This window comes from Mus pahari, chromosome 20, assembly GCF_900095145.1.
Source record: "Mus pahari chromosome 20, PAHARI_EIJ_v1.1, whole genome shotgun sequence".
Lineage (NCBI taxonomy): Eukaryota > Metazoa > Chordata > Mammalia > Rodentia > Muridae > Mus > Mus pahari.
This window is the reverse complement of record NC_034609.1, coordinates 42,624,406-42,646,805: the sequence shown is the minus strand read 5'-3', so window position 1 is coordinate 42,646,805 and position 22,400 is coordinate 42,624,406. Positions and strand designations below refer to the sequence as shown.

General features: G+C 55.6%; 2 protein-coding genes across 4 annotated transcripts in view; both read right to left on the bottom strand.

Annotated features, from left to right (window-relative positions):
• Necab2 (N-terminal EF-hand calcium binding protein 2) overlaps positions 1-10,311 on the bottom strand; it is a 26,178-nt gene extending 15,867 nt beyond the window's left edge. Inside the window, exons 1-6 of one of the 3 annotated variants that reach the window (XM_029532504.1) lie at positions 9,770-9,907; positions 6,952-6,976; positions 5,656-5,760; positions 4,904-5,012; positions 2,560-2,585; positions 2,331-2,428 (exon numbers count right to left, since the gene is read on the bottom strand). In XM_029532504.1, the coding sequence (XP_029388364.1) occupies positions 2,331-2,428; positions 2,560-2,585; positions 4,904-5,012; positions 5,656-5,760; positions 6,952-6,976; positions 9,770-9,868 (462 nt within the window). In that variant the 5' untranslated portion in view covers positions 9,869-9,907. Of the gene's footprint in view, positions 1-2,330; positions 2,429-2,559; positions 2,586-4,903; positions 5,013-5,655; positions 5,761-6,951; positions 6,977-9,769 lie in introns of those variants that run through there. The other 2 variants (XM_021220442.1, XM_021220444.2) reach the window with 2 other exon arrangements.
• A 473-nt stretch (positions 10,312-10,784) lies between these two features.
• Osgin1 (oxidative stress induced growth inhibitor 1) lies at positions 10,785-19,678 on the bottom strand. Its single transcript, XM_021220727.2, has 6 exons — positions 19,532-19,678; positions 15,198-15,310; positions 14,006-14,142; positions 13,445-13,636; positions 13,251-13,342; positions 10,785-12,081 (listed from the first exon to the last, which is right to left on the bottom strand). The coding sequence occupies exons 2-6, from the start codon at positions 15,262-15,264 to the stop codon at positions 11,133-11,135; spliced, it is 1,437 nt and encodes a 478-aa protein (XP_021076386.1). The 5' UTR covers positions 15,265-15,310; positions 19,532-19,678; the 3' UTR covers positions 10,785-11,132.
• Positions 19,679-22,400: the final 2,722 nt, after the last annotated feature.

Below are 22,400 nucleotides of genomic sequence, written 5' to 3'. Positions count from 1 at the left end.
GATGCGAGTGCATCGCAGAGCGTGGACTGTTCAATATGAGGGAGTCTAAAAATAGAATCCACCCATCGATGGCTGAGGCGAAGTCATCAGACCACGGAAAAAAACAAAAAAAAAAAAAAAAACAACAAAAAAAACAAACCCACAGGCATCTGAGCAGATTCCTCACCATTGCCCAAGACAGAACAAAGAGGAAGGAAACATTTTTTTTCTCCCTTGTACAGGCTGAACTGAAGAGGGTTCTAAAATAAGAGCTGGCATTAATATTGCAATTAGTGGAACGATGGTGGAGAGATGTACTTGAAAGCCCGGGGCCTGGCGTCATTGTGGTGCGTTAGTTTCTGGGGAATACATCACAGGCACCACAGGCACCGGGGGAGCCAAGGCTAGCTCACATACAGGAGGCTAACCCAGCTCACCGTGACCAAGGCTACTACAACAGAAATCGAGGTAACAGAATTCAGTTACCACCAGGGACCAGAAGGTGCCTTAGTTTGGGTGTCTCCTGCTGTGCAGAAACCCTGTGACCAAAAGCAACTTGGGGAGGAAAGGGTTTCTTTCAGCTTACACTTCTACATTACTGTCCACTGACAGAAGTCAGGGCAGGAGCTGACACAGCGGCCATGGAGAAATGCCACTCTCTGGCTTGCACCCCAAGCCAGCTTTCTTACAGCATCTAAGGCCACCAGCCTAGGGATCACACCCTACAAAGTGAGCTGGGCTTTCTCATATCCACCATCAATCAAGAAAACACCACAGGCCAATCGGTTGGAGGAAATCTTCTCAACTGAGATCAACTCAGATGACCCTAGCTTATGTCAAGTCGACATGAAAACTAGTCCGCGTGCAAAGAAAGCATCAAAGATCACCAGCGGGCTGCCTTTCTACAAACAGGCCAGCTAGGAGATACCCAAGAAGGAGAAAAATACTCAGTGACTGTTGTCAGGCCCCTCAAGGGTGTTCCCAAGTCACCCAGGACCACGGTGGCCACCCGAGGCCTCATGTGCAAGGTCCTTGTGGCACCACAGCTAAGGCTGAGCTGGGCCTCCTGGGAGGAGTTCAGCTCCTCTCCTTCATGGAGGGTGAGGTTCTGCTCCTGCGAGCCACCAAAGAGTAGGCAGACCACTGTAATGAGGGCCCAATGCCTCATTACAAGCCTTACAGCAACAGGGCTCTGCTCCTAGGCAGGAGGGAGAGGTCAAGGAGCTCTTGCTACACAATCCATCTTCCCCTCCCTATCGCGGCCAGCCGCAGTCAAGCAAGCCGACACCCTTGCCTGGAACATCCTGCTAATGCTTAAGCCACCATGGACACTGGGGCTGTCAGCAAAATTGCCATGACAGTCTTCAAGAAGAGCTCTTGCAGGGTCTTAAAATACTCGCAAATAGCAAGCGCAATGCCAGAATGGCTGTGTGTGTGTGTGTGTGTCTGTATATATCTGTGTCTGTGTGTGTATGTGTCTCTATGTGTGTCTGTGTCTGTATGACTGTGTCTGTGTGTTTGTCTGTATATCTGTCTGTGTGTCTGTGTCTGTATGTGTCTCTATGTGTGTCTGTACGTGCCTGTGTGTTTGTGTGTGTGTGTATCTGTGTCTGTGTGTATGTGTATGTGACTGTGTGTGTTTGTGTGTCTCTGTATCTGTGTGTCTGTGTTTGTGTGTGTGTGTCTGTATGTTTGTGTGTGTAGGGGGGTTCAGACTCAGCAACATTTGGGTACATGGCAAGAAAGGGCCCTCCAGTCCATTGTGGGAGGGGCATGGCCCAGGCCACATGTGAGAAGCCGAGGGAGCTGGTATTGACCTATGCAGTCCTGCACTCAGCAGCTCAGAGGACCCACTTCCTTCAGTTTCTTCAAGGCCTGGAATATGGATGCTCCGGCTTCACAGACAACGAAAGTGAGACTACAGTCCTTCCAGCTGGCCCCTGACCAGCCCAGCTAAGTGTTCTACTGCACATGGGTCAGCCGCTTAGGAGACAGCTTTGCACTCCGGGGTCAAGTTCAGCTAGATAAATCTGCAGTCCCTGCTTCCCTAGGTCTGCGCTGTTGGCTTAAGGAGCCAACCCCTCGGGGACTCCTGCTTCGCAAAGCTTCTACTCCAGGACCAGCCTTGACCCTGGGAAAGGCCTTCACACTCTGATGCACAGCCTATAGGACAGGGCTATCCACCAAGGTGCTCCTCTCAGTACCTGGCTTATCTCCGCTCCTCAGCGAGCCCTCGGTCAACATTTGCCGCCACAAATCCAGGCACCCTTGAACAACAATGATCAGAAAGATCTAGAATAAACTAGCTCTCAGATCTTAGTTCACCAAAGGCACTACCCACATCCACTGACCTTCTTGGTGTAGCCCATGGCCTTCAGGACTGAGTGGTTCAAAGTCTCCAGGGAGGCCAGGACATCTTCATAGTCTCCCATGTGCTCCACAAAGTAATCTGGGGGAGGAGATTGCAGAGGTCAGGGGTCACAGAAGACTCCACCCATCTCCCTGGGGCCCTCCCACCAGCCCCAACTTAGGCCCATACTGCTCTGCCCTTCTCTGGCTGCCGTTGATCCAGGTACCTACCACACAGTTCCTTGGTGTCCACGTGGCTGTAGAGGGAGGGAAGGAGGGAATAAAGGAGAGAGAGAGAGAGAGAGAGAGAGAGAGAGAGAGAAAGAAAGGGAGTTAGCAGTCCTTAAATTGCTTGCTGTTTCTGACCCTCTGTGCAGTCCTTAAAGTGCTTGTTCCCCCCACAATCCTAGGTACTGATGTGAGTCCCACTTTCTAGAAGGTAGAAGATGGAGGGTAAGCCACCTGCCTGCCTCCTGTTGTTTTTTTCTTTTTTTTTTTTTTCTTATTTGGAGACAAAGTTATATTATATAATCCAGGCCGACCTAGAACTCTCATGATCCTTCTGCCTCAGCGTCTTGAGTGTTGTGGTCACAGACCTATGCCACCATATCTGGTGGTCTCTCTCTCTCTCTCTCTCTCTCTCTCTCTCTCTCTCTCTCTCTCTGAGTCTGTGGGACATATCATGAGTGGATGGAACTAGTGAGGGGCCAAGCCTAGGAGAAGGGAAAGGGCGGAAGGGTGGGCTGTGAATATCGCAGCTTGTCAAAACAATATCTCTCCCCCTCCTGGGACTCTCGGGGGCCTGGGTCAGCCTCCATCCTAGCCCTGAATGTCACTCCTTAGACCGAAGCAGAGAAGGGGGGAGCTGGTCCTTGCTCAGGGTTGGGGAGGTGTGTAAAGGCATCAGATGCTGAAGCAGAGGGACCAGGCAGGGTCTGGGTGGGGTCTGATGCCTCCTTTCTGGGTTTAGCCTTTACTCTGGCCCAGGGCTGGCTTTGGTAGATCCTATGTTCAACAGCATTGTCTGGATAAAAGTTTTCTGTAGACGCCAAGGCCGGTGGCGGTGACTGCCTTGGAATTCCTCAGACATCCCGGAATGTTGCTTCTGATGTGTGAGTTGTCTGGGTCAGAAAGGTCTAGCAACTCAAGGGGCTGATGAATGTTCCTAGTTTCTACTTCAGGGACGATTGGAGGCAAGAATCCAGAATGTCTTTAGAATTGTGAGTCCCCCACCCCATCCTCTAGGAGAGCCTCTGCTTTTTGTTTTTTGTTTTGTTTTGTTTGTTTGTTTTGGTTTTCCGAGACAGGGTTTCTCTGTATAGCCCTGGCTGTCCTGGAACTCACTCCGTAGACCAGGCTGGCCTCGAACTCAGAAATTTGCCTGTCTCTTCCTCCCAAGTGCTGGGATTAAAGGCGTGTGCTACCACGCCCAGCTGTTTGTTGTTGTTGTTGTTTGTTTGTTTGTTTTGATAGGGTTTCTCTGTGTCCTGCAACTCACTCAGGCTGGCCTTGAACTCAGCGATGCGCCTGCCTCTGCATCCCAAGAATGTGTGACTCAGTGTGTGCCCAGGAGGCTGCAGAGAAGCTGAGACCTCATGTGGCCTGGAGACAGTGTCCCCTGATCTCCTATGAGAACCAAAGTCACTCTGACACGGTGGCATGCTCAGAAAATTACACCCCGTCAGGTCTCCAGCCTCAGCTCCGGGATACCACTTTCCACGCAAATGGCAAACTGGCCTGGTAGTAACCGTGTACCCGCACCACCACTAGTCTCTGCTCCCTCAAGTGATCCAGTTTGCCCTAGCACCCTAGAAACCTTAGTCCTTGGCACCTTAGTGGGGGAGAGGAAGGTGACCAGGTGGCTGTTGCCCACTCAGGCTGAATCCAGGAGCATCAGATAAAGGACGGTGCACACTTATGCTGGCTTTGGTGGCCAGGGGCCCTGTGAGGCTGAGCTACGGGGTCCAAGTCATAAGTGAATTGTAGAAAAAAATAATTCAATTGGCTTCAAGGTTAGAAGTAGGATTCAGGGTAGAGTTAGGATTCATACACATTACAGGGGTGGTTTGGGATGGTGGTTCACAGGGACAGGATCTTAGAAAGTAGATCCTGGGGTAGTATTGGGATTAGAACAGAACGGAGAGAGAGCAGACAGGGTCATGGCCACTTTCCCATCAGTCCTGTGTATACTACAGCAGGCCCAGGGTCTCTCGCCCCTTGGTAGCTCAGAAAGGACAAACTCTGTGGCAGTCACGCATGCACACACACACATACACGCACACACACGGCTCACACAGCTTGGCAGTGAGGGACAAACAGGTCCAATGTTTGGATTACTGAGTCAGGAGTTCCTGTATAGCCCTGGCTGACCTGGAACTCACTTTGTAGACCAGGCTGGCCTCGAACTCAGAAATCCACCCGCCTCTGCCTCCCAAGTGCTGGGATTAAAGGCGTGCGCCACCACGCCCGGCTGAAACTCTTGCCCTTAAACAGAAGCTTGGCATTGTGGCAATGGGAGGAGCCCATACATTCCCCCCACAGTGCCCCGCGGTGCCCCACGGTAGCCCGGGCTCACTTGGTGTTGTCTGAATCGATGGTATGGAAGAGGCCCTCCAGTTCCTTCTCATTAAGGACGCCATCTGCGAAGAAGAGTTGAAATTCCTCCAGGGACAGCTTCCCGTCATCTGCAACGGACAGGCAAGGAAGCAAGTGGCTGTTTGTCTCCGAGAGAAGAGCACACAGTGGTAGCCCACAGCCTGCCCCCCACCACTGACTCAGCTGACAAACTCCCTGTGGTCAGCCTGAGGCCTCCTGACAGATAATCCCAAACCATCGGAGGCAATGGAAGCTGGTTTCTGGGGAGCAAGCAAACACCTTCATGTCCTCTACCAGGCAATCACCCCTTCTGCTCTTCCCTCAGTCATCTGACACAGACACTATTTAAGTAACATGCTTAACCTAAGACCACTAGTCTATAGGGGTCACGTTTAGCCCCGGCCCCATGTCCCAGCTCTGGCCCCACGTCCCAGTCCCTCTATTGCATCCTTCCTCAAGGCAATAGCAGTTTGAGCTCAGACCTTCAATCTAACCTAGAGCAGGACTTTGTGCCACAAGGTAGGTGCCAGCACAGTCCCCTACCCTTTGGGTGGCTCCATCTTTCGTGAAGTAGCTGGGCTGCATGGAAAAGCTGAGGCCTACGCTAGGCTCAATGCACGTGTGCTGTAATTGATTAGTCATGTCTGTCCCGGGCACAGCATGGGGTGTGCCAACACCAAGCCCAGTTTCCCTCTTGACCGCTTCCACCTGCTTCTCATGGGTGGTAGGTACCTCGGTGTCCTCTGTACCCAGAGAGGACAGGGAGCTGGAACACAGGGCCTGCAGAGCCTCTGATCACAAGCCTTCTGACATTTACCTTGGGTGCTAGCCACGGGCCTAATGAGCACAGATGAGCTATTAAGAGGAAAAAATATCCTCCACTTGGCCTCTGGTCCAATTAGAGAAGACAAGTTATCCTGTAGTTTCATCACTTCTGCCAATGACCCACGCGAGGCTGTTTGCAGGTGGTGCTACTAATGAGCAGGAGCCCAGCCTGCCGCAGTGACCTTTCAAATAGCAAGAGCCTGTGAGTCTCTCACATCCCGGGATAGAGAGGCTGTCTGATCCGCCCCCTTCTGCTAAAACGTCCATGCCAGTCTTCCAGCGATACCCAGGGGTGCCAGTCAGGACTCTCATACTAGTCTTCCCTCGGGCTACCTCGTGCCCACCACGTCCAAGCTAGTCTTTATCGTGAGAGCCTCCCAGAGACGCACAGCCTTGTTCTCAGGATGGAAGGCATCTTGTATACATTGGCAGAGGCCCTCCTGTGCTTTGAGCACAGTGACATCACCGAGAAGACAAGTCCACACACTCCACCTGTGGGAGTGGTGGGGGTCAGGAGGGTGCAGTCTAAGGCTCGATGCAAGCTGAAGCTGACACTCCTATGACCCGTGTTGGGGGTGGGGGCCAGGCCTCTTTCCCTGGGTAGTGCGGGCTCTGCACAGTGTTACCACATCTTCGGTACTGTTTGATTTCCCTACATCCCTGTGTCGTGTGTGGAATCTGCAGATGGTCTTTCACTGCAAGGCCTGGGAAGATGCGTATCACCTGGGACAGGCCCAAAGAGGGCAACACCCCTCTGCAATGATCCTAACCCTAGGCTGTTCCTCTGCCCCTTCATATCCCAAAGAGCTCCATCCCACCCCACAACCACATGGGACAGTTAACAACAGCTCCTAGGAAGGACATAGGAGCTAGACAAGGCTGGGCCACTTGGGAAGGGCCTTGTCAGTCCTTCCTTCCTGGACAAGCAGGCTACTCTCTGGTTCTCTTTTGCAAATGCTGTAGGTCACCCACATACATCTCTTTACCTTGCCTCAAAGCTCAGAGCAACACAGGACAGCTGTTACCACTTCAGCTTACAGAAGGGTAAACTGAGGCACAGAGCAGTGACAGGACATGGCCTCTGGACTTCTTGTGCTCTTCATCTTCAGGACTATAGTTGTCCATGTCCCCACCCCCAGCTCTTTCCCATGAAGCACCAGGACAGGGAGAGTGTGGGCAGCAGAGCACCTGGAAGGAACTCACCGTTTTTATCCGCGCGGCGGAAAATCTGGAGAGAGGAGGGCTGGAGTCAGTCCTGAGATGAGCCTGGGCAGGAGCCCTGAGCGGCCTCGTGACCCAGCTGAGATCCCTCTCCCAGGAGCAGCTTGGGTGAAGTTTGGAAGCCCAAACTTCCCCGGGAGACCTCGAGGCTGGGACCCAGCGTGGAGAGACTGCAGCAGGCAGAGGCCCTCCCCACCCTTCACAAGCTATCAATCCCTCTTCCCACTGCGCTGCCAGCCTGCCCACGGCTGCTGACAGACACACACATTCGTGCTACACACTCACGCACGCACACCCACACGCATCTCTGCAGGTGTGCGCACACTCATCCCCCTAGACTTCCCCCATCACTGAGCACCCAGCTGCACCCAGCCATGCTCAGAGAGGCCCACGAGAGTTCCATGCCTTCCCACCGTTTTTTTTCAGGACCCACCTCCCCTTGCCTCTGGCATGCCTGGGTTCCTTCTGAAGGTGGTGATCTTGAAACCTGGTGACAAGATCAGCCTACAAGAAGTGTGGCGTCATTTATGGGGTGGGGGAGAGGGCAGGCAGGGATGTTCTGGTTGCAACTAGCAGGTTGCAACGGGATTGGGAGCAGTCCTAACCTGGGACCCGCACTTTGAGACAAAGTCACTCCCTGCTTTGCTGACATTTGAATCCCTTAAGGTCAGTTGATGGCACGTGCTGGGTGTCCAGGGCCAAGAGGCTGTTCTAATAATTGCAGGGCATTTCCAAAAGCCGCTCTGCCTAGGCCATACCCCAGGCAGGAGGACCAGCAGCTCCTGACGGACCAAGGTGTCTGCTAAGACCTCCCAACTCGTAGAAAAGGGATTTGATGTCCAACCCTGGACCCACTGAATCAAGATAGTCTTTTAACCATATCCGTGTGGTGTTGATGTCCCAGTACTGTAAGGTCTGAGACGGTCCAGGGCCCTGGAGGAATTGGCTCCCTTATCCAGAAGGAGAAGTCAGCCTACAGCATGCTCAGGCCCTTCAACTCCCTGGGTTATCCTAGTCTAGGGGAAGTCTGTCAGGGACCTGCTAAACCAGACAAGATGTGCCACTCCTCAAGTCTCCGTGAGTCAAAAGACAGATGGCTCTGTTCACCTGCAGCCCACAGAAACAGGACAAGGGGAGCTGTGTGTTCTCTGGGTATCCCTTGACCCCCCAAGAGACCTGGGTGTCGAAATGACTAGGTTGTTGTGGCCCCAAATGACACCAGGTAAACTGGCTCTGTATCCCACCTCACAGGGGAAGAAAGAGGCTCAGTCAGCACACAGCGGCAAGTGCGGAGGGCGAGGGGCTGAACGTGGCTTCACCTCTGAAAGAGGGCAAGCTGCCACCTCTACTCTGGACTCTGGACCCTCCTGCCCAGTGTGTGCATCTCCTCTGTGGTGTGTGTGTGTGTGTGTGTATAGGCATCTCTTGCTTGTTTGTTCCCAGAGGCACTAGAACACCCATTTCCAAAGCCCTCCTGCTCAGACACACCCAAAGGTTCTGAGATCTAGCAAGGGAAGCCAAGTGGGGAATAGGGTTTCCAGTCCCCTGACACTTGTAGGGGTATGTGGCACATACACACACACACACACACACACACACACACACACACAAGAACTCGCAACATTCAAAAATATCCCATTTCTCTCAGAACCCCATAACATGTACAGGCACCCCCGCCCCGGACCAGTCCCATACCCCGGACCAGTCCCATACCCCAGAAGCCCCTCCACGGACCACCAACCCTCTCCTGCCCATATGCCACCCCACTCTGCAGGGGCGTGGGGAGAGCGTCGTGGTGCATGAGGAGCTAGGTGGGATGAGAAGTGAGTCTGGGGTCTAAGAGTGAGGAAGAAAGAACAGGAAGAGAGTGAAGGAGAGCTCGGGGTGAGGACGCCTAGGTTCAGGCAATGATTCTGATTCTATGGAAAGAGAGGAGGTGGGGAAGGGGCTTCACTAGCGAAGCCGCACAGCACGGGGGGCTCATCTTCCTCCGCAGAGAAGAGAGCAGTGGTGGTTCGGGGCTGTGTGGGGGGCTGGTCTCAGAGAAGTATCAGTGCGGGGAAGAATCCAGGATAGAGAGGAGGGGGCTAGTAGTGCCCAGTTCTTGTCCCTATCTTAGGGACTCAAGTGAGTGTTTGGTTAGGACCCGGAAGAGGGACACCAGAGCGGCAGCTCTGGTGGACGGGGCTATCGGATGCGGGGATGCAGGAATATGAAGGGAGGAGATGCAGAGGGTCTTGCGATTCCAGTGGGGACCAGCGCCCCAGCCGCGATGGAATGGGGAGTAGGGTGGGTCCGTGCTATGAAATTAGTGGAAGCCGGAACGTGGAGGGGGGCGACTGAGGAGAGGGTCCTCAGTGGGTGCGGACCCAAGCCTCAGCCGCGATGGAGTGGTGGGAGGGCTCGCTCTGGAGGTCCCCACGCGGAGGAGGGTCTCAGGCTATGGGATATGGGTATGCAAGGAAGCGGAGGAAGAGGATGGAAGTGAGGGTAATACGGTCCGGGTGGAGTTGGGGGCTTGGACGGAGGTGTCCCTGGGGGAAGAAGAGGTCCCAGCTATGGGATGTGGAGATGAGATAAAGTGGAGGGAGGGATGGAGAGGATCGTGAGGTCTGGGTTGGGGGACAGGCTCCTCAGCGGCAGTGAGAGTTGGGGCTTGCGCTCGGGGTCCCCGCGCCAAGGAGGGTCTTCGCTATAGGATGCGGAAACGGGCAGGGAGCGAATGGTGGAGAGGGTCCGTAGGTCCCGGGTGCGGACTGGCACCCAGCCGCGCTGGGCGGAGGGTCCCGCGCGTACTCACGTCCAGGATGACGGCTGTGCCCCCTCGCGATGCGGCGGGCCCGGGGCCGGGGTCTGCGGCGGGGATGTCGGGGACGAGCGGTGCGCGGGGTTCCCCCATCCTGGCGCCCACCCAGCGCAGCAACCCGCCCAGCGCGCGGCCCTGCGGCGGCGGCTCCCGGAGCAGCCTGTGCGCGCCGGCCCTGCACAGGCGCGCCGCCCGCTCGCACATCTCGCCCGCCGACCCCCGCCCGGCCGCGCCCCCGCGCGCCCCCTGCCCGCGCCCGCCCGCGCGCGCCGCTTCCGCCGCCGGCCCCGCGGCCCGGACACCGCGGGGACCGCCAGTGCCGGGGGTGGGGGGGCTACCCGGACCCCGAGCCACGTGCTCCGCACCCGCCACCCCCACCCGGCCGGCCAAGAGCGGAGGCAGGGGACTGCCCGCGGGGACGCAGGGCCCAGCGACCGGACCCTGGCACGGCCCCCGAGGGGGATGGCTTCGTTCACGTAGGACTTATGGCGGGTGTGGAGGAGGGTGGGGGCCCCGGGATTGTGCCCCCGTCCCCGCCAGGGTCTCGCTGACCCCCGGTCCCCTCCCCCCCCCCGTGGTATTGGTGTCCGGTGAGCCCCGAGCGCCCTCTGCCGGACGATTCTTCCGGAGTTCCTTCCTCCCCTCCTCCACCCGCGGGCGCTAGTTGCCCTGAAGGCAGAGCAAGAAGCAGACTTGTGCAAGTGACTCAGACTTAGGACACCTGAATAGGGGTCCCGGGGCTGGACACCAGCCTGCCCAAAGGCCCTGAGGCAGGAGGTGAGACTAAAATGGGCAGACCAGTGGGCAGAGGGGATAGGGCTGCAGCAGGCTTCTGGAAGCCTCATTCCTGACCCAGACTCCCTAGAGTCTAGCCCTGTGCCTATGGATGCTCCACTGGGGGGGGTGGGGGGACACCGATTGTTCTCCTGGAGCTGCGGGCCTTACCCAGGGGCCCAGTGCATGGTCTATTTGCCTAGCCACTCCCCAAGCACGGAATCCTCAGGCACGGTGGAGGCACAGCTGGTTTTATTACAGATCTGAGGGTGAAAGGTTGGGCCTGGGGTCCTCCAAGTTGGGCACTCAGCTGGCCCTGTGACTCCAGCACACACTGACAGCTTCAAGGGGACCCTCCGGTCTATGGCTACTGCTCCCACCTGGGGCCTCGTCTGCCTGAGAGTAGGGCAGCTTGTGTTCCCCATGCCTCTGGGGCAGATAGTCCATCCACATGGCTCAAGTCTTCCCCTCCTGCCAGGGAAACTCCTTCCGGCATGGGAAATCTAGATGGGCTCATGTCCCGTTGGGCTGTGGTAAGCCCTCTTCCTCTTCAGGGCCTGTGTGTCAGGGCATCAGGCTAACGTTAAGGTGGCTTTCTGGTCTCCTTCTTCAGCAGGGAGCTGGCAGCGGCCAGGGCCCCGCCCTGGACAAATCTCACAAAGTTGTCCCCAGCCAACGGCCCCAGAGCATACAGGCCCTCCTGGTGAGTGCTCTCATGGGTGAAGGGGTCCACATCAATGGGGTTCCTCTTGGGGCTCAGTGGCTGATCTGGGTCTATGACCAAGTCAGCACCTGCCCTGGGGAGGTAGGAGAGGTCGGGGTGGGAGCCAATGAGGACCAGCACCATGGAGACCCCAAAGAGCTGCTGGCCCCCCTGTGGGTCCTGGAACACTGCCTGGTGGTCCTCCTTGAAGAGCAGCGGCTGGTGCTCAGGGAGGCTGCGGTAGCCCTCATAGGGGCTGGGTGACAAGATGGACTGATCGCGCATCATCTGCTGCACCTTGTGGTACTCGGGGTACAGCATCTTGGGCAGCTGGTTGAACACCAGGCCCGGGTCATGCACAGACCGGCGGAAGGCATGGATCACCTGGATGTTGTAGTGGCGGGCAAAGAGGACAGCATCGGCTGCAGATAGCCCGGCTCCCACAATCAGCACCGGGTCTGAGGTTGGGTTCACAGTGCCTGCCCGAAGGGCTGCTTCCAGGGCTGACAGGTCGTGGTGGACAAAGGGCAGGGACTCCCCTGGGATGCCTAGCATGGCTGGGCTGTCAAAGGTGCCCGTGGCCAAGACCACGTTATGGGCCTGCAGTGAGAAGGGCTGGTGGCCTCGGTCCTTGGTAGTCAAGTAGCCAGTCACTTGGAAGAGGGGGCTGGGTGCCTGGACCTCGGGACTGCCATGCTCGGACTTAGCCCACTCCACGGCGGTGACCACGGCACCAGACACAAAGTTGTGACTTAGGCCCTTCTTGATCACGTAGTCCCGGTAGTAGTGGGCGATGTCACCGGCTGTGGCTCTGCTGTTCCGGAGACCTCTGAAGAGGAAGCAGATGTGGGGGGCTGGGTGTCAGAGACAGGCATGGAAGTAGGCACTGGCCAGCCGTGACGGTGATGGCAAGCCCTGCTGAGGGGAGACTTGGGTGTCTCCCGTGTAAAGCAGAACTAACAAGGCCCAAAGCCTGAAACTCCCTGTGCCTCAGTTTCCCTACGTGTGAGGCAGGGTAGTGAGTGTGTCAGCAGCACCCGTGAGGGTCTTGGGAGATCGTACAGGACTGGGTACAAGCCAAGCGCCTGGACTGGGATTTGACCATGGGGTGACATGTCTGGGCTGGTCACATCATTACCCCCAATGTGTGGCAATAACAGCCTGAAAGCTGGTGACTACCCACACTCGGGAGACTGAGGCAGGAGGATCACCAGTTTAAGGCCAGCCTTGAATGCTAAGACCCTGCGTCAAAAACTAAAAACAAACAAAACAACAACAACAAAAACTCAAAAGGTCTAAGTAGATGCTGCAATATCTCACATCTATGAAGCTGACCATGAGGTTGAGCCTCTACAGCTAGAGCTAAGCGCAGGGCTGTCCCGGAGGAGGAGGGAGGAGGAACAGAGGGAGTGAGCACTGGATAGCAGCCTCAGAACCTGCCCCTCAGTGACCTGCAGGTGCTCTTCAGAGGCACTCAGAGCACCCCTACCCTCTCCTGCGTGGGTTACACCCCACCCTGCCCCTTCCCTTCCCCTCCTGCCAGGTGAGAACTAAACCCAGGGCCATGCTCTTGCTTGGCAAATGCTCTGCCACTGAGCTAAATCCCGAACCCTGGGAACCATGTTGTGATTGATGTGTGGACTTAAAAATAGCCCCTCCCCACCCCCCATCCCCCCAGGGCTGGAGAGAAGAGCACCGATACTCTTCCAGAGGTCCTGAGTTAAAATCCCAGCAACCACATGGTGGCTCACAACCCATCTGTGATGGGATCGGATGCTACACAGCCCTATAAAGAACAGCCCACTGTGGTTTCGCTGTAAGATACTTCTTATCGGTGTTGTACAAAAAGGCAAGTGATGCGCATGTTTTTGTCACCACACAATCCTGACACCCCCTCCACATCTGCAGGGACAGAGCCAGAACCTAGGGAGGCCAGTTTTATCTGTTTATAGGGGAGTCTCCTCCGCCTGCCTGCCCAGCCTCCCAGGGCCCCCTCACCTGCATTTCTTCCGCATCCAGTCCTTGACCTGCAGGTCCGGGAGACTCATCCACTGGCCTTGGCTCAAGGTCACCATGGAGCCTTCAATGGACTGCAGAGAAAGGGGTTGTCAGGCCCGGCCAGGACAGCAGCACCCCGCCCCCCTCCCCAGGATGTGGGGGAGGACAGGGGGGTGCTCCAAGATGACACTCACATGCCAGGCGCCCCCAGGGAGGTTCCGTCCCAGGACAAGGTGGGGAACAGCGCGGTCCTTCTGCTGCTTCCAGGAGAGCACAGAATCTATGCTGCCTCCAAAGTCTGTGTCAGGACGCAGGAGGGCATCAAAGAGCAGGGCCACAGGACTCTGGCTTCGGCCTTCGAGGCCTTCGGAAAGGTACTCCAGGTCCTGAAGAGGGTGCACAGGTCAGTGGGACCCCCAGGGGATAGCAGAGTCCCCTTGAGTCTGAGGGAAACTGGTCACATAGAGACCTCTATGCTGAGTATTTTGGGGAACTGTCACTGTGGTCCCTCTGGGAGCCTGAGGGCCCTGGTGAATGTTCTTGGTGGGAGTTGGTCACTGAGAAGCACGGGTCTAATGTGAGGTCAGACAGCTGACATGGCATCAGTGGGTCTGGGAAGACAGTCCTGGTCCCGGATGCTCTATTCCTGTTCTGTGGTGGGTTCTGTAGACTCCTCTGTTCTGAGCATGGTCTTCCAGGGACCCCTGGCCTTCCGCTAGGAGAATGCCCCTCCCAGGCTCATGTGTCAGACCCACCTGGTCCAGGATGGAGACCCCTGGAGCCTCAGCCAGCTTTCTCTGCAGCAGGGGGTGCGGGTGGACGGCTCCTGGTCTCACGTAGGGGATGTGTCCAGAGAGCAGGTAGGACAAGCAGATACCAGACGGGCCATTGCCTGCAGAGACAGGGAGGTCAGGTCACTCAGTCTGGCTGGCTACTCCTTCATTCCATGAAACGTTCAAGCCCCTACTCCGTGACAGATGCCATGTGTAGTAATGACCAAGAAGCAGGCAAATAAATGAACAGTGGCCAAAGGGTGTGATGTCAGTCAAGGAACGGGTACCGGTGTTTTCTCTTTGTGCACAAATGGGAAATGGGGAAATGGGCACAGAGAGGTTAAGCGAGCACCCTGCATTCACACAGCTGGCAAAAGCCTAAACAGGGATTCACACCCAGGGAGTCAGAGCCTAGAGCCACGCGAGCCTGACACTTGTGGGGTGGGGGAGGGTGATGAGGCAGGAGGATCTCAAGTTCAAGGCCAGCCTGTGCAACACAGTGAGTTCCCCAAAGAAAAAGCAAAAGGTGGGAGTATAGCTCAGGGGCAGAGTGCTTGCCTAAGCCAGGAAGGCTGTGACAATGACTTGGAGGTGGTGATCCCAAGCAGCAGGATGAGCTGCTTCAAGCCCCGAGGTGTCTGAGTGGACCGAAGGTCCTCCTAGCTGGGATCAGAGCATCCTCCACCTGACCTTCCCGGCTTATTACGTCCCCTCGTGCCTGGCGTTGGTGGCGCACGCCTTTAATCCCAGTACTCGGGAGGCAGAGGCAGGCAGATTTCTGAGTTCGAGGTCAGCCTGGTCTACAGAGTGAGCACCAGGACAGCCAGGCTACAGAAAAACCCTGTCTCGAAAAACCAAAAAAAAGAAAAGAAAAAAAAGTCTGCTCATGTGGGTTGACCTGATGCTTGCCCCCCCCTCTCAATTTTGCATAGTTGAAGACAGAAACCACAGCCCTATCTTTGTGTTCCCCACATGGGCGTCTGGCACAGTTGTGGACACTGGGTGATGGTGCAGGTGCTCTTATGCCTAGTGCTGGCCCCACCCCACCGTAAGCAGATGAGCTTTATTCATTGGAAGCCAACCGTCTAGAGGCCAGCCTTGGCCTTGCTAGCCTCAGACCCAGGGATCCGCAGAGCATTCATGTATCCCCCACCCTTGCCGGGGTGACACTTACCGATGATGACCACTGGGAGGGGCTCCGGGCTGCTGGCCCTGAGGGAGTCGTGCCTCCAGGAGGTCATAGCTGGGGTGGGTGGGTGGGTGTTCAGCCTGGGGCTGACCACTGACCTGGAGAGCAGAGCAAAGAGAAAGCCCCTGTCGTCAGGTTGGGGGACGCCAGTCACACCTTCTCATCTCAGCTACCCGCTGGAGTCAGGGCTGAATGCAGGACCCCTGCGGGCAGCCACAAGCAGCCTCCCATCTCCCTCCTATCCACCCAAACTCTTCATCCAGCGCACCAGTCCTCATCCCACAGGGCGCCTGCGTTCCTTCCTCTCCAGCTGCCTGAGAGCCAGGAACCACCAACTCTTCGGAGCCTCATGCCATCCATCTCCCCGCCCCTCACTTCACTTTAAGGAGAGGACTCCCTGCCCAGTAAGGGAGGGAGGGGCAAGACAAGACTTCTTTGGTGGCTGCAGGGCCACCACCCTCTTCCTCACAGGTGACACAGGGCTGTTCCCAGACCTGAGTCTCAGTAAGCTGTGCAAGGAGGAGAATGTTCTGGAATACCTGCTGGGGTGGATTTACAGTCAGGAAGGCCCTGCCTGACCTCCTGCTCAGGGCGGGGCTGGACCTTGGACTTGGGGAGACTCTGACAGCTGGATTTGGGAAAATGCCAGCAAACCTGGGTTTTGGAGTTCCTCCGCCCCCTGGTGGCCACAATGCCTCATTGCTCAAAGCGCCGGCGCTGCATTCCCAGGCCAGGCAGCAAGGATCAGGGCAACTTCCCCAGGGGACACAGGCAACTCTGGACTGGGACTGTGGAACGAGGGCTGGTGTCAGCCTCCTCCTCGGGTGGTGGTGGTGGTGGGGAGGACACAAAAAATGTTGACCCTCGATGGGAGAATAAGGACAACGAGCTCCTCCATCCAGCGTGTCCCTCCCACACTGACCCTCGGAGGAAGCTGCTGACTTTAACCCAAGGCTAACTGGTGACTAAGACTCTGGGCTATCGTGGGAGTCCCTGAGAGCCTCAGGCCACCTAGTGGCAGCACACTGCTCTGAGAGGTCACATCTGCACATCTTACAGAGGAGGCAGAATTCTGGGGGATGGGGGTGGGGGTGAGGGGGTTGTATGTGAACTCTCTAGTTTGGAAAAGTGGGCAGCCAGTGACGTGCCTTTACAAAAATGCTTCACGGGCCAACAAAACACAGCTGGGGCCTCGTGTGACTTGCGTGCAGGGACACAAAACCCGGCATCTCCCACCAGGCAAGTCCAACCAGTCAGACCGGACAACTGACCTAGCACCTGGTGCTGGTATTCACTGTGCCTCTGTGAGGGGCGAGCCTCACAAGGGGAGGAACAGTCTGCCAGTGGGATATGCCCCTGCACGTCATTGTGGGCTCACAGCTGGGCTGGCCAGGAACCATTTGTCTAGCCATGCTCAGGCATTAGGACAGCCTCGCAGACTTGTCAAGATGGCTCCCATGTCCCTAGCACCCGCTGGGTCTTCCTCCTCCTTCCTGGGAAAATGCAGGTGGCTCCTTGCTGTTATTGGAGACCATGTGGTCTCCCTTACAAGGCCTAAGAGGACACTGGGGTAACACACCGATGGCAGTAATTATAGAGCTGGTGCCCTGTAAGTTCCAATCTCTCCCCACCCCCGAAGCTTATGCTTATAGTTTTTAATCTGGGTGTTTGAAAGTACTCTTTTGATCACTTCTGTGTTACCGATAGAGAAACAGAGGCTGGAGAGCTTTGCACAGACTTTTATAGTCTGCCAGAAGCCCGTTCCACCTCCAGTCAGCTGGACTGGACTTGAACTGGGTCACCCTGCTCCAGGGGCTACTCTGAGCCTCTGCAGGTGTAGGGGATCAGAAGCCTCCACAGTGTGCACTTGTCCCTTTCTGTCCTGCAGCAGAGTCTGGCCCCAGTGTCCTGGAGGAGGGTCAGCTGCTCACTAACTAGAGAGTACAGCTGTGCTCAGAGCCTTGGACATTCAGGCTGCAGTTGCTGGAGGGTGGTGGTCCCCTCACCGGTGTGCGCAGGGCACAGCAAAGGCCTGGGGTCTCTCTCCCCAACCCTACCATCTTCATTACCCAGCAACAGCAGCAACACAGGTGAGGGTAGCATCCCGGCAGGGTGCTTTCCCATGCCTTCTCTTTCTTCTCAACCCATGTCTCAGATGAAGAGACTGAGGCAGGAGCAGGGGGAGGGCGGATATAGTCATGTCCGCTAAGTTTCAGAGCGGGGCCCATAACAGAACAGAAATTTGATCCCACTGGGAGTGGTGGCACACGCCTTTAATCCTAGCACTTGGGGGGCAGGGGCAGGCAGATTTCTGAGTTCGAGGCCAGCCTGGTCTACAAAGTGAGTTCCAGGACAGTCAGGGCTACACAGAGAAACCCTGTCTTGAAAAAACCAAAACAAACCAAAACAAACCAAAACAAACCAAAAGAAAGAAATTTTATCCCTGCGGGCATAACACTACTAGACATTCCAGCACCCCTGAAAAGATTATGCCAGCCATTCCCAGAGACCTGAACACCCCAGCATACAGCTCCTCACTGGTGGCAACAGGAGGCCCTGTCCACACAGGCCAGGCCCAAGGGGAAGCCCAAGTGGCTTCCCAGGAAGTGGGCTGGGCTAACACACTGGAGGACTTTGCACTCTAAGTCCAGGTCCCTCTCCCAGCTGGCAGAAGCGTCACCTATAACTGCTTGCTGGGTACCATACACATGAGATCACCACCAAGCCTGACCCTCCCCCAGGAGTCACCCCCCCCCCCAGCTGTTCACCCTCACAACTACCCACAAGCACCTGCTTCCAGTTTATGAGGCAAAATGGCTTCTTCCAACCTGCAGCTCTGCCCACGGGCCTCAGTTTGTAGAGTTGGGGTAAGGTGCTTGTTTTGTAGTGAGACAGGGCCTCATGTAGTCCAGGCTGGCTTGAAACTAGACTAAGCCTTGGCAGGCCTTGAACCCCTGACTCTCCTGCCTGCACCTCCCAATCGCTCAGATTTCAAGAGAAAGCCACCACCTCCAGGCTAGAATAACCAGTTTTTAAAATACTGGCCTATTTCGAAGTCTCTCTGGTTGGGTAATGCTGACAGAAAAAAATTAATGTTCTCAAGTTGTTGGTTTAAGGGGCCAGGGAGATGGCTCAGTGGGTAAAGTGCTTGCCTAACCGTGAGGAACTGAGTTCAGATTCTCCGAACTCCTGTAAAAAGCAGATGTCTGTAATCCTAGGTCTGGTGAGACAGGCACAGGAGGGCCCCTGGAGATCACCCGCCAGAGTGCCGAATGACAGGCTCCAGGTTCAGTCCAGGAGAGGGAAACCTGGAGGGAAGTGGCCGGGCAGGTGACTTGTTGTACAAGGGGAGTGAGTTGTGGGCAGAACCCACATAAAGATGGAAAGAGAAAGCTGACCCCTGACCCCTGGGAGGGGGCTGTCTGATTTCCACACGTGTTCTTGTGCTCTCTCTAGCAATAATAATAATGATGATAATAATGATAATGATAATAGAATGAAAAAGAAGGTGTGGACAGTGACTGAGGAAGACGCTAGACATCGACCTCTGACCCCAAAGGTATGAGCACATAAAAAATGAGTTTCTCAGAAGTGGCGACAGTTGTCCTGGTGTAACACTGCAGACATTTCTAAGGTTATGAAATCGTCATGCTGGGGAGGGCTGGGAGGCATATACCGTTTGCCTCTAAGAGCTGGGGGTTTCCTATCCCCATTGCATGGAGAAAGAAACTGAGGTTGGGGGAGAGGGAGGGGACATCTTGGCTAGGTCCCAGACTGCCTAATTTGGGACCCTTTCCCCTCTGTTCTCAAATAAAGCAACAGGTAACAGTGACAGCTGCTAGTGACACAAAGCCCTGGGGCAGGAGGAAGTGTGCAGTCAGCCAAGTGTTACCTGGCCTTAGTCACAGTGAACCCTCGTTCCAAGCGCCTGCTTCACCTGGGCCCAAGGGTGCCTGATGGCCCAACCTCCACGGTCCACTTTCTCCATGGAACCTTCCGTAAACCGAGTACCCAGGAACCCCGGCTGTGCCCGGCTAAGCCTGGATAGGTAGGTCCCAGGGAAGCACCTCACCAGGCTGGAGACACAGTGGCCATTGGTGCCTCGAAGGAGCAAGGCTACCCACGCTCCTTCCTGCCAGAAAAGCTAGGATGAGGCTGCTGAGCCAGGGGCCGCGGGGGAGAGTGTCCCAGACACCTGACCGTGGCCATGGCTGGAGGAGCAGGGAGGACTCCCAGAGTCCTCCTCAGGACCAGACTTCGTACAGACCTTTGCCCCGTGGCTACTGTTTCCCACCCACAGCCTTGCCCGGACCGCTCACCTGATGGACGGTAGGTAGCTGGAGGGAGCTGGTGAGCCTGGGCTGTCTGGACACTCAGAGGAACTTGGTCACACGGTCAGAGACTTTGTCACGGTGCCCTGCTGCAAGAACAGGATGCCCATTAGCCCTGGGGATCCCAGAGGCTGTGCGAGCGAGGCCCAAGGCTAGCAGGGGTATTTCACAGCCGGGCTGGGAGGAGGCGGAGGCAGGGGCGGGGCCAGGAAAATCACTTTCATAAGCGTGAGTCAGCAGGGGCCCCTGGGTGAATGAACTTGCCCCTGGCCAGTCTTAAAGGGCCCCTGCTGGCCAGTTCTCCCCTTCCGGGGTTCAGTCTCTGAAGGAGGAACTAGTGACTCTTGAGAGAGACCACTAGGTCCCTTCCTTACTGGTGAGACTCTACCGCGTCTGAGAAATGACTGGCCAGCTGGCCTCTGAACTCCAGAACTTTCACTCACTTCCCACTCCAGCTTGTGGGGAGAGGGGACATGGGGGTGTGCAGGAAAAAACCCTCAGTCACTGGTCTGACCCTGACAACTCCCACTCAGCGACTTCCTGGTTGGAGGCTCTGAACAAACCTCAGTTTCCCCATCTGAAAAGTGGGGTTGAGTTGGACTCCCAAGTGTATGCGTGCGTGCATGTGTGTGTGTGTGTGTGTGTCTGTCCTCCCTGGTCCTTATAGACTTCTCTTCCTGTAGGGTGTCACGCTGGGCCCTAGGGAGGCATCCCTTGCTGCACACTGGGTCTAGAATAGCGCTTTTCCAATATGGAGCCTTGGCTCAAGAGAAGGAAGTTGGGCAGTGGTTTAGGTCGGTGCACACACCTTGGTGGCCATTGTTCCTGTCCTGATCAGCTGTCACTCTGCCACCAGGACCAGAACTGAGGGGGAGTGTCAGGCTCTCACTCTAAGTACCCAAGAGAGTGCTCAGCGGTTAGAGCACTGGCTGCTCTTCCAGAGGTTCTGAGTTCAATTCCCAGCAACCACATGGTGGCTCACAGCCATCTCTAACAGGATTTGATGCCCACTTTTGGTGTGTCTGAAGACAGAATTATATGTATTAGATAAATAATTCTAAAAAAAAAAAAAAAAGAGGGACTCATTAAACAAGAAACTGACACTTTGGTGGTGCAATTTTCTAAAGAAAAAAAAATGTAAGTAAAGAATACAAATTCTGGAAAAAGAAACCTTCAGAGTTGTAAAGAAAGACAGGGTCCTCGTGGAACATCCTTCGGCTGCAAGATTCTTGGCTGCTAGCACAACATTTTGATTTAAAAAAATAAAATGATATTTTGTTTTTCTTGGATTAAAAAATGATTATTCAAAATACCGCATACAGGTTTTGGGGAATAGGTCAGTAGGACCTGTGCCTAGCATTGCATGAGACCCCAGGTTCAAGGCCCAGTACCATTGTGCACTGATATGTATGTATATGGTCAAACCCTGGGCTGGGGCTGGGAGATGGCTCAGTGGAGAACACTTGCCTAACATGCTCAAAGCCCTGGCTTCAATCCCCAGGACTGCTAAGCACACACAGAGAACCCCTGAGCCCTAATCTGAGCCAGCAGTCTCAATGGAAGAATCTGTTCCCCAGGGAGTACATAGTGCCAAACCATAACCTGGTGGAGGGGCACATCCTGCAGGGGTGGATGAAGAGGGACGCCATCCTGGGGCGAGTAGGTAGGAGATGGGGTGGGCAAGGCTGGCTGCTGACCTGGGTTTAAGGGAAAGGTCAGGCACCTGCAGCCCACGGCTCAAGGATCCAATTCTAGAAGCTACTCCTCCCCTGGGGGATCCTGGGCTGCATGTTTTGCTTAGGGCTTTGTGGTCAGAATCTTGGTTTAATGCTCTAGTGTCTTCCTTAAAATTCCTGGTCATTTTTTAAAAAACAACAACAACAACAACAACAACAAAAACAAGGACCATGCATTCTGCATTTTCTTTTGCACTAGGCTGGGCAGCTTTCCCCAGCCTGAATGGGAGCCACCTTGGGTTTAGCTCTTCTGCTGAGACACTCCCTTTAGTGCTGAGGTAACTTAGAGGCTTAGTTTAAACCAGGGCTCGGCAATAGAAACTTCAGAGACCCCCACTACAGGTCACTGCTCTCTGTGGGTGTGTTTTTGAGACCTGGGGTGAGGGAACTCCCTCTGCGGACATCTATAGTCTCAAAGTGTCCTCCCCACACACGAGGCTTGGAGTGGGGCTCTGAACTCAGGTGAGACCCTGAGGGCTGAGCATGGTTACAGGGCACAGGTGGGTCTGGCTGCACCCCGTTCCCACTGTCACCCATCTCTGCTTTCACATCCCACAGTGCTTGGTGGCAACCTGCCCATGCTTTTGGATATGTAAACGGAGGCAGAGAGAGAGCATGAACCCAGAGACAGGGACTTCCGCTTTGGAGCCTCAACTGTACAGGAAGAAACTGGAGGAGGCCAGGGACCAGGGCCTGGAAAGCCAGGAAGAAGGGACTGGCCTTTCTCCCGGCTGGCCCCGGCCCCGGCCCCGGCCCTGGCCCCGGCCATGCCCTGTTGGTGAAGCTGGCTGGCAGCCATTGGTGGACTTTCTCCTCCTTCCGTGTTTACCTGTCCAGCTTTATCAACAGCAGAGCCATCAAGATGAAAATAGATAGAGATGCCACAGGAAGCAGACCAAAGGGCACTGTTGGGGACCCACCTCGCCAGTCCCCGCAGGCTGACAGGGGCTATCCTGGGGGCTATCTGGATCCCTAACGGTCCTTCCTACTCAAGGAGGCAAGCCAGCTTGGCGTGTCAGCAAATACACACAGGCTCCTGGGAAACACAAACTACACACTCACAAGAGATGTCTTAGGACAGGTACATCTGAGAGGCCTGCTCACGCTGAAAGCTCATGGGG

Excerpts from the sequence above, each read along its gene's own strand:
- Osgin1 (XM_021220727.2), bottom strand. The coding sequence starts at position 15,264 with ATGACCTCCTGGAGGCACGACTCCCTCAGGGCCAGCAGCCCGGAGCCC. Across the intron at positions 13,637-14,005 it reads GGGTCTCCATCCTGGACCAG|GACCTGGAGTACCTTTCCGA; the intron begins GTGGGTCTGACA and ends CACCCTCTTCAG. Across the intron at positions 13,343-13,444 it reads TCCCTGGGGGCGCCTGGCAT|TCCATTGAAGGCTCCATGGT; the intron begins GTGAGTGTCATC and ends CTTTCTCTGCAG.